A 13,746-nucleotide genomic window follows, 5' to 3' on the forward strand; every position below is an offset into this window, starting at 1 on the left:
CCCCCCCCCCCCCCCCCCCAAACCAGGCTGTCATGATTTCCGATCATCCAGCGATGTTGGCCGCCGTGGCGGCAGCCGCTAATGTCCATTTTGCCCTGGATGAGGAGGAGCGTGCCAGAGAGGCGGTGCAGGCTGCCGCAGAGGGGCAGGCGGCAGCCGCACAGGCTGGAGGGACACCTGACCGACAGGACGAGGAGGGGGAGGAGGACGTCGCGGCCCCACGGCAACGGCGGCACCCGAGGGCGCCCCGTGTGTACCGGCCCCGGCAGTCATACCAGGACCTCACGGACCGGGAATGCAGGAGGAGACTCCAGATGAGGCGGGAAACCGTGGCACACATCTGCCACCTGCTGGCACACCTGTCACCTCGTGGCACTGGCGGGGGACACCCTCTCCCCGTGTCCGTCAAGGTTACGGTTGCCCTGAACTTTTATGCAACGGGGTCATTCCAGGCACCGAGTGGGGACCTGTCCGGCATATCGCAGACATCGGTGCATCGGTGCATCCGGGCAGTGACAGATGCCCTATATGCCATGGCGCACCGCTACATCCACTTCCCTGTGGACCGGGCCAGCCAAGATGCCCGGGTCGTGGGCTTCTCTGCCATGGCCGGGTTCCCCATGGTCCAGGGCGCGATCGATGGGATGCACGTCGCCGTGCGGCCACCTGCAGATAACAGGGCTGTGTTCACCAATAGGAAGGGGTCCTATTCGATGAACATACAGGTGGTCTGCGACCACCGCATGATGATCCTGCACGTCTGCGCCCGTTACCCAGGCAGTGTACACGACTCATACGTGTTGTCGCGGTCATCCATCCCCGGCATGTACGAGGGACGCCATCCCCGGCTGAGGGGCTGGTTGCTGGGCGACAGGGGCTACCCATTGCGATCGTGGCTGATGATGCCTGTACGGAGGCCACGCAATGAGGCGGAGAACCGCTACAATGATGCCCATGTAGCGACAAGGGGCGTGATAGAGAGGTGCTTTGGCGTGCTGAAGATGCGTTTCAGGTGCCTGGACCTCTCTGGGGGCGCCCTCCAGTATCGGTCAGATAGGGTCGGCCGCATCATTGTGGTGTGCTGCGTCCTGCACAACATAGCCCAACAGAGGGGCGATGTGCCGCAGGCAGAGGAGGGCGGAGTGGAGGAGCAGCAGGAAGAGGCGCAGTCCTCCCCAGATGAGGGGGATGGGGGCAATGGTCAGGGCAGACGGGCTAGACACAGGCGGGTGGCTGTCCACCGTTACCGGCTGGCCCAGCGGGCACGGGACAGACTGATAGCCGCCCGCTTCACTGACTAGATGGGCGTGGGAATCGGGTAGTATGGCCACAGACCGCACACCATGGCAACAGTCGACCACCCACACCCCCCACCCATCCACCCACCCAGCACCCTCACCGCCTCCCCAACCCCACCCACCCCACCCGCATGCACACCACCCGCCCCATTGCCGATCCACCTGCGGCACAACGGCCGGGCTCACACAGTTGCGGGTGGACGCGTGTCTATTGCAGGCCATGGAGGATGATGACAACCCGCCCTGCGATGAGCTCCTGGCTCCACATCGTTGGACTATGTCTGACCCATGGGTAGAAACCACGATCCACCCGGACCATCCCTGCATGCGGCTGTGACACTGCAGCGCACGGTCCCGTCCTCTGCCCGGGGGGATGTTGATGGCGGCCCAGGGGAAAGGGGGCAGACTCACCTGGGGCTGAGATAAGACCACCCCTCACACACACTGCTGAGACTGGGCTGTGGTGTTGAACGCCTCTGCCATCTGGCGCTGGCACTGGCTCATGGCCTCCTGTGAGAGGGCAGCCATGTCCTGGGCCACAGACGCCGCCTGCACGGAAAGCCCCAGACCTCGCAAACCGATCCCCATGTCTGACACCGTCGCACCCATTGCCTCCACCGCGGACGCCACCCATGCGGTGTTGGCCTGGGTGGCACGCATGACCGGCACGACTTCCAGCTCCTGGACGCGGGTGGACTCCTCCACCTGCGACCGCAGCCGCCGCAAGCCGGCCGTCACCCTCTTCGCTTGTCTCCGGGTCGGTGGTTGCATCGGATCTATGTGTGGGTGTGGAAACTCCAGGAACCCGGGATCCATCTGGGCGGCAGATGTTCGCTTGGGCTGGGCTGCCCTCCGACCGCCCGGCTCCTCTGCTGCTCCTACCTCCACCTGCTGTACCGGGACCGCTGTGTTATGCGCACCAGTGAGTGTACCAGACGCCTCATCACTAAAGTGCCCAACTGAGGTGAGTGTTTCTGCGATGGTGGAGGGTGTTGGTGACAGCAGTGGCGTTGTGTCGTGCTGTTCGTCCCACTCTGAGTCCATGGCACTTTGAGGTGGGGGTTCGTCTCCACCCATCCACTCTGTGTCACTGTCCGGTATTTCGTCTTCCTGGGTAGTGCTGTCCCGGTTAGGGGTGTCCTGGGTAGTGGTGTCCTGGGTAGTGGTGTCCTGGCTCGGATGTGACGGGGGCCTGTGGCTGCCCCCCTCGTCGCTGGGTGGCACACGCCTGCCTCATCGCTCCCGCACGTGACGAGGGTGTCGTCTCCCTGTTGCTCCAGGTCTCTCCGTCTCCCGTGGTGTGCGAGGGGCATCCTGCGGGCATCGCATGCCAGAGGGTCCGGGTCTCTCCATCTCCCGTGGTGTGCGAGGGGCATCCTGCGGGCGGCGCATGCCGGAGGGTCCAGGTCTCGCCGTCTCCCGTGGCCTCCGAGGGGCATCCTGCAGGCGGTGTGCATCTGCGGGGATGGGTGCCTCGACGTTTGCTCCTGCGATACACAATGAAGCATGCATGGTTAGACACGTAGGCAGTGATCAGGTGATATGGGGGAGGGGGGGATATGGATATCGGGCAGGGGGGGGGGGGGGGGGCGGGGGAGGGGGAAGGCTCACCCTGGCTGCTCTGACGAGGTCGTTCACCTTCTTGTGGCACTGGGTGCCTGTCCGTGGTGTCAGGGCCGCAGCGGTGACGGCCTCTGCCACCTTCCTCCACAGATGCCAGCTGTGGCGTGGGTCAACTCTGCGGCCGTGCCCGGGATACAGGGCGTCCCTCCTCTGCTCCACTGCGTCCAGGAGCGCCTCCACATCCCGTGACTGGAACCTCGGGGCTGAGCGGCGGCCAGCCATCCAGTCGGGTGTTCCGGTCGGGTGGGGAGGAGCAGCGCGGCCTTATGAGCCGTCATGCCGTGCGCCGTGTATTACGCTGCACGGCGTGAACCACGTGCGCAAGCGCGGATCCCGTCACGTCGCAGCTAGCCCATTTCGGGCCGGAGACTTTTGACGCATTTTTCCGACGTGACGCAAGTCGGATTTGCGCAGTTTTGTGCGCCGATCAGCAGACCTTGCGCCGATAATGGAGAAATTCGCCCCACATTTCCCCAGCCCATCACTGGCAACATCATAAGCTCACCCCCAAAAAGAGAACGTCATTTAAATGGACTATAATAAATGTTAGTATTATTAATGGGCTTACCCACCAAATAATTCCCCCCTCACTGAATATTCAAACGTCATTGACGTAACGCGAGGTCAATTGGCGTGGTTCACAACAGCTTTTTAAATAAGGGATTCAGTTGCGGGAATTCATCCTGGAGAGATAGCCACCATCTGCTGCAGGTCTCCATCATGATAATCACCATTTTCTGCAGGTCTCCATGGGAATGGGCACCTTCTGCTAGAGACCTCCATGGCGATGGCCATGTCTACTGCAGGTCTCCATGGCGCCGGCCATCATCTACTGGAGATTTCCATGGCAATGACCACCATGTGCTGCAGGTCTCCATGGCAATGATGATTGTCTGCAGCAGGTATCCATGGATAATTAATATCTGCTCTAGCTCTCCATGGGGATAATAACCATCTGCTTTAGGTCTCCATGGCAATGGCCACTGTCTGCTGAAGGTCACTATGTCCATGACCATTGTCTGCTACAGGGCTCCATAGGGATAATTAGCATCTTCTACAGGTCTCCATGACAATGGCCATGGTCTGCTGAAGGCCTCTATGGCCATGACCATTGCTTGCTGCAAGGCTTCATGGGGATAGTTACCATCTTCTCCAGATAGCCATGGTGACATTCAAGGTCTACTTCAGTGATTAACTGCGATTCATAACTTCCATATCTGCCTTGGGTCTAGTGGAAGGTGCCTTTGTGAAAGAAAGGAATTAACTGCCAAGTGTAAAAGCTTCCACATCTTCAGAAGACTGAATTTTCACTGCTCCTAAATGAAAGATTGAAGATCGGTGCATGAAAGAAAATGAGTTGTCCAAATGTAGATATCAGCGTCGTTGTCTGGGATTCCTAGAGGTATGTCGACATCGCCACTCCACAGGGATGTATTTTGATTACAAAGAGAGAGAACAAATAACTTGCTGTCCTTTGTAGCTAAGAGCAGCAATTATCCTGGACTTTCCAATTCTTCAAAGGAAATTGTTTCATAAATACTTGCTGCTATTTGACTTTGGTTACAATTTCTGGATTTGCAGAAATGCTTGAAGTGTCTAGTTCTGCTACAAATGGAAGCATTCTGCATGCCTTGCTGGCCAGACTTGGCAGCTATGCTTAGTTTTCGTTTGCGCTCTTTTGTCCAATTTGGCAGGCCATCGCGTAGGTGAGGCAACTGCCTGAGGGCCCACCCAATAACAAAGCCGCATGAAGCTTTGAAATTGCCCTGGACCACAATCCAATACGGCACTCAAGAGTTCAGCCCAACATCACACTTCGAAGCATCTGCTCAATGAAAAGGTCCCGTGGTGCATCAAAAAAGATGGCAAAATGTTTTAAGAATGGAATCAAAGTCTGCAGCTCCTGAACTCCTTGCCTTAGGAGGATGGTGTCTGTGGCTGGACCTACTACATAAAGAAAGCAACAAATTCTTCTTTGCATCTTCCATCATATATCATACTTTCTAAATCCTTGAATTCTTTCACCTCTTCTGGTTCTCATCCTTCTAAGAATATATGAATGTGTCTTGGTGATCTTGAGATTTGCAAGACTTTGATTTTGTCAACGTATACTTTCATTCCGAAGTTTCTGAATGCTGTTACTAGTCTACCGACTAGTTCTTTACTCCTTCTATGATAGGATTCACTTAGAGGCCTCATGTTGGGAGTGACGTATTAATGGAGTGCATAACTAGAGATCAGTAAAGGATGTGGAAAAAGCAAAGTTATCATGGGATATTTGAATTTTCCCCATAGACTGGGAGAAACACGTAGTTCACGTGTTCACGTAGCAAAGATGATGGGCAGGATTATCTAGTGGAAAAGGCAGCCCACATTGAGGGTTTCCCGCCAGTTGGTCAATGGGTTTCCCGTTGTTCGCACCCTCCCCCACCAGACAACACACGGTGGAGGGGTCACTCTTGTGGGGAGGAAGATCTCTCTTGGGAGGGGGTGGGTAGCAGAGCAGAAGATCCCACCAGTGGGAACAGCCAGAAAATCCCACCCATTGTATTTCTAGAATGTAGTCAGAGCGGTTTGATGATTTGAGCCAACAAAGGAAAATGGCCACCCTTGATTTTGATAGGAGTCGCAAATCAGGTACAGTCAGGTCAGACATGCGAGATCTACTACTGGTATTGTTGTAGCCCAATACTGTCACAAAGGTTGAGCTGTCGGTGACTAAACCAGTACGACAGTGGAAGGCAATGGTGAACCATCAGTGAAAATAATCAAGAAAAGGGCTCAGGATGGCATCAGCACAGAATCTCTTTGATTGGGAGCCAAATGATAACATCAGTTAGATTTACAGATGACAAAGTGCTTGCAGCAAGAACTGAAGCAGGAGTATAATTTTTAACAATTACCATCAGAAACCAATGACATTCCTCCTGGCTGATCTGGAGTTTGGAGCATTTTTACAGGGTTCAGTTTGAACTGGGACTACAGCACAAACATGTTGATGGGTAGGGCGTGGGGGTGTGTGGTCTGCGGTGACTAGGAGTAGGGGAAGGGAGGGAAGGAGGTAGTGTATTACTGCATAGAAGGCAAAGACGACTGAACGGTCACTCATGTACCACACAGATTGTTGGGCTTAACTGTTCCCCGTCACCTCCTGGCTGGGAAACTGCACAACTAGGAAGGGTTTGTTTAAGTTCCACATTGCATAACTGGAATCCCTGATTTACTTTGGCAATCAAAACATGCAGTTGAGTGATGTGCTACTCCACCATCTTCTGCCTCCACATTGCTTTCTAAAGGCTCATAAACATTACTAGATCCAGTTAGAATCTTTATAAAAGCGGAAACCATGGCTTTGCTATTTACAGGGAGGGTGGGCTAGATCACAGGGTTGGGTTGGTGCTGGTAAGGGAACATTTGGAAATCACAGAGGGGGTGGTTGATCATGGTAGGTTGGCCTTGAGAGTCTGGGAAGCTCTCCTGCTCCTCTTAGCCCCCAAGCAGTGCTGTAAATGTAATTACTTGCAGGATCTGGCTGTTTCTTCTCTCTTCACCTGCTGCGTTGCCACAACCCGGGAAAACCTGGTGCACAACCATCACATCTGAATGTCTGTTAAACTTTGAGGCACACAGTCTCAGTAAGCATGACTAAATTACTGCCGCGACCCTCGAATGCAGGTTATTCGCTCACTCCAGTGCAAACCGAAGTCAGAACGGTCACAATGGATTGGATCATTTAACCTCCTCCACTGCCCATCCTGTGCAGGTTAAAATTCCCCCAAATATTTTTTCCCCACAGATACTTATTTCAAAGTTCTCACACCCCTTTAAAACTGGGTTACTGCACAATAGTTTGTGAGTCGACAGTGAAAAGTCCAAAGCTATGCCCGATGTTTATGAGCTAAGTTTGTCGTTGTCTCAATCCACTGTGTCCCAGGTTACCCCAAGCTGCTACTATTCCCATTGCAAAGCTTTTGCTGATCTTAATAAACTGAAGCGCAGTCAACCAGGATTCACAATAAACACCTCAAAATATCAAGCTGATAATACTTTTATTTCATATTTATAGTTCATTATAAAAAAGTACACAAAAATATTTTTCAACAATCAGTACAGTTTTCAGCTCAAAATAGCACATGTGAATTGATGTAGTACCAAGACATCCCTTGGATAAATGGTTAAGTCTCTCCTGCTCAACAGAAGATAAGAAATTATATTTAAACATTTGCAGACTATGCAACACAACTTTTTAAACTGGTCAAGATTTGTGTACAGAATTGTGCAACATCAGTTTCAAAACTCTCTCCGAAAACAGTATTTCTGTACATTGGAACTGCTTGTAAATATCAGTGTAAAATACACTGCAAGCAATGTTATTACCATAGCAACCTTATTTTGCATGTGTACTTTAGTTCAAAACGAGAGGAATAGCCTGATTTTTAATTAAAATTTAGAGTATTTAAAAAAAAAACACAATCAGAATTATCAGGTCAGGTGATTTGAACCAGATGTAGTTATAGAGGTCCATTTTATATATTGCAACGCCAGCATGGAGTAACGTTACAATTTACGCAACACTCTCTATGATGGACAACTTTTCAGATCAAATCACAGTACAAGTTTAGTATTTCCTATGTCACATCAGCATCAAACTTGTGCAAAGTAAAAGCCCATCTGTCCGCTGGAGTGATGTGGAGATTCCCTCCTGAAGGAATTTAACTTACATTTGCACTATTCTCTCTCATTTTGAGTGTGAGCTCCCACATCAAGAGCACATCTAAGGATCCTGTCTGTATCCTTTAACCTGACTGTATCCTTAAAACTAGTTCAAAGCAAAACAACTTCATACCAACTGTTACATTTGCACTGTAATCACACCTTTCGATTCCTCAATGTACCGTTGAAAGGTCATCGATCTGTGCTTCTCTCCACAAATGCTGCCTGACCTGAATATTTCCAGCACTCTTGGTTCCTGTTTTAGATTCTTCCGCACTACTGTTGACCCACATCTATGAGGGTTTTCTCTTCTTCGGGAGCTGGGAAACAGGAAGGGGAGGAGAAAGACAAACTAAAACTCTTTAAGGTTATTTATTTCAACTTACAAATTCCTTTGACCTATTTTCCAGAAAAAAAGAAACCAGCTCTTCATTAAAAAAAATAAAGATAATTGAAAATACTTCCTTCATGTGGCAAAGCGGTATGAAAACTTTTAAAGATATGTTTATCTGGGTATTGTTTGGAATGCACAGGGGGTTATCACGAACTGCAGCTATTATCATCATCCCATTAAGCCCCAGTGAAGACTTGGTAATTTTACTTTTATATCCTTGACAGCAAGTATCATTTCATTTGTTTTCGGAGCACAACTTCATACAAAAGCTGTACTTTAAATATTACCACAATTCCAGGTGCTAGATGCACCATTGGATAATCTCGAAATATAATCAGCATTTCAGATTGCAAAAGATTGAGGGAGAAATGCTGAAATCTCTAAAAAGCTGATTAAGGGTATGCCCACAAAATCTAACCCAACGTGCATTGCATTTTGGCAAAGTGCACAAAGGCATTGGAGGGAAGAGATGGCACATCATTTGCATCAGCTTTGGGATCAGGACTGCAACAATACCCAGTTGTCATTTTCAAAATTATATTGGTGTTGAACATGAAAAAAAAATCCAACAGGTTTGTTTCAAATCACTAGCTTTCGGAGTGCAGCTCCTTCATCAGGTGAATGCAAAACTGTGTTGTAAAACTTCTTACTGTGCCCATCCCAGTCCAACGCCAGCATCTCCACATCATGGAAAAAAAAAAGTACTGGTGAAAATCACTCTTTTTAAAGCATTGGAGTTTGTTGGTTTGTTGGACAAGTTACACCAAGTTGCCCCTCAGTATTTCCCCATTCGAATCATTACATAATGTGTAAAACCACAGGCTGAGGACATGAACATAAATTTACTAAAAGCAGCAACAGTAGATTAACCACACAATCGGAAAGAATGCTTAGTAACATATTTTGTTAAAACTCATTCCCCCAATAGAAACGCAACATTTTCCCAACAGATAAGCTGATTTATCATTCTTTTCTCCCTTAATTGCCCTCAAACCTATTTTCAACTCTTGATGACACCAAATAATGCTGAGAATTTGGTTTCAAGGGCACTGTCAACTTTCCTTGACTCATTCAAGTGAGTCAAGTAGCAATTTTCAGTATGGAGCCCAGCCATGCAAATGCTGGCCGGCTATTTCATTGTGAAGGACATTGTTGAGCCCATCCCTGTTCTCATCCATGGGCACTTCCAAGCAGGAATGGCTGCACATCAATAACGCTGGAAAACCTGGCTGACCCTGCCTCATCCAGTACCACTTGGGCCTATTAGGGCACGTCATCAGTTCAGGTCATCAAACTCAGCAGAGAAATGGGACCTTCTGGTTGAAGGATTTCAACCCGATCCCACTGCTACTTTTACCTACTCGCCTTCTCCCCCAAATGTTCCAAAACCATTAGTCCTGTTGCTGAGTAGATTTCTATATTATTTAGCGTATGACTATACTCACAACATTTCAGCTCCCCTCAGCAATCTAGCTACACAAAGAAAATGACAGAAAAACAAATAACATCTAAATTTTGTCACAGTCCAATTGACATTTTCAATATGCAAACCGAGACATTTGTATGCCAGGGGATTCATTTTCTGGATCCATTCAATCCTCAGGCCAGCTTGGGAGAGGGAAATGGATGAGGGAGGGTGGGGAGATTTTCAGCCAGCATTCGCTGCGGCCAAAATGCTGACGCCGGCGGAAAATCCCGCCACACCGAGAATCTTGCTGTTTCCCCCATCACTGCCCCTCCTGCCAGTGCCAACCTGAGTGATATCTGGAGAATAATCAGGGGTCAGCCAGTGACAGGATGGAAAGGACTGCCAAAGAGGACAAAACACAAAAGCTAAACAAGTATTACATTCAACAGATCATCACAATGCTGAAGAAATATCCAGATTTCAGTTACGGAATGCAGAAGTCGGGACTTTCCAGCAGCAGAGGCAGCCCATCATTGCCCGGCGGTCCTGCCGCTACCTACGGGCTTTTTCCTGCCCCTCACTCTCCACCGCGGGGGAATGCGCCATGGTGTGGTGGTGGTGTGAGGGCAGGTGGGGGTGTCACCGGAAGATCATGCCAACCGGAAGGACCAATAAACTTTGGCCTACGCCTGACTGGCAGATTAGTGAAGAAGCAAGGCTGTGTACAGGTGACCCCAGAAGGGGAACTAGGACCACAAGTTTATAGAAATGCCTTTCTTAACTGCCAGTTCCTGCAAACAACATTTTCATTCTAGCATGGGGGAAACTTCAGTCAGTCAAGGAATAAATAGAGGCCGAGATGCAAGTCATCTGGTAGCCGATTAACAACAGGATGGGAATTTTTTAAATGCTGTGTTTAAATTTGAAGTGATATGAATTAACTTTCGCACCAGGTTTGTCCTTAGGGTTGACATTACCCTCCACGGGCCACGACTGAATAACCACATAGCATTTGAATTTTAACGAGAGCTCCAAAGTCTTAAAATGCCGATTTTCAATCCAGTTCAGCAGAGAAGAAGCATTTTGAAGCCTCAGATTACAGAAATTAGAAGAAAATGTAAACATCACTTTCTTGGAAAATGTCCATGACGTTGTTGGAGGGAGAGTGCTCCTAAACCAACCCAAGCCAAGTGTCAACAACTGATCGCAATCTTATTACTGTAGAGTCTGGTCCTTACCTTGCCCTAATTCAGAATCAAAGGTTTTGATCACCATTCTTAAGATGAACAAGGAACAAGGATTTTTTAAGGAACTGGTTTGAAATAAAAGCATTAAAAGTTTCAAGGCATCTACTGTCATGTCTGTCTTCGGGGCAGGAGAAGCAGCTATTTCAAGAAATGCAGACATAAAAGATTTTCAAGTGTAAGTTATACATTTACAGGAAATGCTTAAAGGTTTCCTTATGTGTGTCTACATTGCTGTAGTTGTTCTCTTTCAAGTTACCTCAGGAACCCTTCCAAAAACACAGACAGATATACAGATATAGTCTACTGCAAACAATGAACAAAAGGTCAGATATACATTTGTAAAGGAAAGTATCAATAGACTTGATAAGTATCTGCAGCAACATGGGTCTTCAATCGATAAATTATGTATTTGACAATTAACAATTTCTGGGCACATACATTATATTCATCTTGTGTGGTTGTTTTTTCTGTATGTCTGACAAACTTTGTCTATCCACGTGACGTAGTATGACACCCTCACAAAAATTCCAGGGCGCTTTGGTTTCGCGCAACCTCGGCCAGGAATTATGACACCTTGTAATAGTTTCTGGTCATCTTCTTCACAGACTAGAGGACCACCATAATCTCTCTGCAAAAACAAAGCCACAAAAATGTCAGCTATTACAAAAGGACATGATTATCCATTACTTCCTTTGAGAGGCAATCACGATGAATTGCCACTCCGTACCCCCTTCCCGGCGTTAAATTTAATCTGTGCTGGTCTCTCCCGACCTTCCTGACTCAGGCCGGCCGAGATCCAGGCAGTGCAGGGATCACCGGGGCCAGCATCAAAGTCTAAGAATCAAAGCAAAGGAGGACAGCCCCCCTTTTTTTATTTACAGCTGTCGTATAGTAGATGGGTTTAAAGGTCCCGTTGAAAATAACAGGCCAGGGAAAGGGCAAGTAGATGGGACTTGGGGGGAGGGGAGATTGGACAAGTGGGAGGATTTGGAACTGCACGGGGGGAGGAGGAGAGAAAATCAATCACCAGTGGGGTGCGGAAGGGGACATCGGACAGTAGGGGGGTCAACTGTGGGTTCAACCGGTTAGTACTGGGGGTGGGGAGGGGGGCGTCAGTAGGTGTGGGGAGGAATCCTGTTCGGGTGGTGATGTTGGTGTTTGTGAATGCTGTCAGTGGGCAGGGAGGGAAGGGGGAAACTTGCTGAGTGTGAGGAGTTAGGAGAGAGGATCGGTCTGGGTACTTAAAATAGTACAGCGTAAGTTAGAAGTGAGGGGGGGGGATTTTCTGGCCCTGTTTTCAGAGTGGCGTTATGTCAGCGAAGTTTATAACAGATGTTTAAAAACAGGGAAGGTACGTTCATCCCCTGGGAGTGGGGGGAAGCGGGTCATGCCCAGGCAAAGCCCTGGCATTACCCAGGCAGTGCCAGTGTAGGGTCCGTGGAGTGGTGCGGGAGGCCCCGTCACTTTCGGGTGGACAGGGGAATCCCATGGTGTGGGGGAGGGGTTTCCCCTTTCTATTTCTATATTTCTGAAACCGGGTTACCCTTGTCAGTCAGGAAGCGAGGTTGCTGGTAGAGCAGCCTCATGGCGTCTCCCCGACCATTTTTGCTAAGTGTCAAAAAAAATGGTGGGAAAATCAAGCAGTGGTCAGGTGGGCTGCACCCCAATATTCCACCCGAGTTGACAGACAAAACAAAATGAGCAAATTCGGCCCCTGGTTTTATTTCTTCTAATTCCTTCAGAGCAACTATTGGTGTAAAACAGGCAGAACCATCGGAAGATCACAATTTAAATTGTTTTGTCAGATACTTCCCAGCGTAATTATCCAGTGGACAATTTCTGGGTAAACCTTTAACTGGGAACTTCCGAGAGGGATTCCCCCCTGTATTTTTGGGTGACCCCCCTAATCTGATGCCGAGGAGCCAGGAAGTTGGAGTCATGTCTGCAGTAGTATATTGCACTTTTTTTTGTTCTGGCATCTGGAGATGATATTATGATATTAATTATGTAATAACAGTATATTTTGGAATAGTTAAAGTTCCACATACACAGTGTTACAGTAACAAAGCAAGTGTAATTGGCACAACCAAAAATATACAAGAACTGCAAGTTATTTGACCAAATAATATTCAACACCTAAATGGGAAGTAAAACAATTATTTGAATGGTTACGTTCCAGCTCAATGTTCAAAGAGGACTCACAGATGCAATAGGACAAAGTTATTGGGTTTGTACAGCGATGGTTAGTGAAAGATGCAATGAATTTGAACAAGCTCCAAAGTGTGGACACCGCTGCAATAAAAACTACCAATTATGCTGCTTGAAATTAACCATTAAATGGGTGGTATTGCCATTATTCCACATGGATTAAACGTTGGGCTTTAATATGCTTTTTTAAATATCAATTTTATTGACTTGCAACTATTAGGACTAATGATATTATTGAGAAATTAGTTTGGCTTACTATGCTTGGCAGAGAGAGGAAGCAGAACAATTAATCCACATAGCTGCTGTGAAGTGGATTATAATCCTAACCTCTTTTTTGGACTATTCCAGATAAAGTGTACTCCTCAGATGATCACTCTCATTTGAGGTTGAAAAAGACGGGCCATACGGACACTTAAATGGGTCTGAAGAATTAATCCAACTCTCCCCGAAGGAAAGGAACCACCAAAGAATATTATTGTCTGCCAGATAATTTTTTTAACATGATTTAATAGATATTATAAAGGACTGGGCATCTCTCCTGAACACTACCTTTCCATTGAAAAGTGCATGGAATCGGGTTCTCGAGTTTGGATACAGCAGACTATAATGAGACAATGGGCGCGATCTAACCGAATAGCAAGAGTTCAGTGTCGAGTGCATTTAGCCGGGTGTTTCCCGGGGCACACAGCGCTGAGAAAGACCATGTTAATTACCGGGACTTGTTACAATCCAGAGCCTCAGCGGGGGATGCCCCAACGAGGCCGCCCTTAGTCCCGTTTCCTGCACAGAGGAGTTCTGCTCACCAGAACTCCTCAGTGCAGGAGGAGATCTCAGTTTTAAAATCTACAGCCTCAT

General features: G+C 48.4%; 1 protein-coding gene across 2 annotated transcripts in view; it reads right to left on the reverse strand.

The window, feature by feature from the left end:
• Window positions 1-6,953: 6,953 nt before the first annotated feature.
• LOC140387975 (hepatocyte growth factor-like) overlaps window positions 6,954-13,746 on the reverse strand; it is a 74,879-nt gene continuing 68,086 nt past the window's right edge. Inside the window, exons 18-19 of one of the 2 annotated variants that reach the window (XM_072471396.1) lie at window positions 11,122-11,311; window positions 6,954-7,954 (exon numbers count right to left, since the gene is read on the reverse strand). In XM_072471396.1, coding sequence (XP_072327497.1) covers window positions 11,129-11,311 — 183 coding nt within the window. In that variant the 3' untranslated portion in view covers window positions 6,954-7,954; window positions 11,122-11,128. Of the gene's footprint in view, window positions 11,312-13,746 lie in introns of both variants that reach the window. The other variant, XM_072471395.1, reaches the window with a different exon arrangement.

The sequence above is a fragment of the Scyliorhinus torazame genome, chromosome 13, assembly GCF_047496885.1.
Source record: "Scyliorhinus torazame isolate Kashiwa2021f chromosome 13, sScyTor2.1, whole genome shotgun sequence".
Lineage (NCBI taxonomy): Eukaryota > Metazoa > Chordata > Chondrichthyes > Carcharhiniformes > Scyliorhinidae > Scyliorhinus > Scyliorhinus torazame.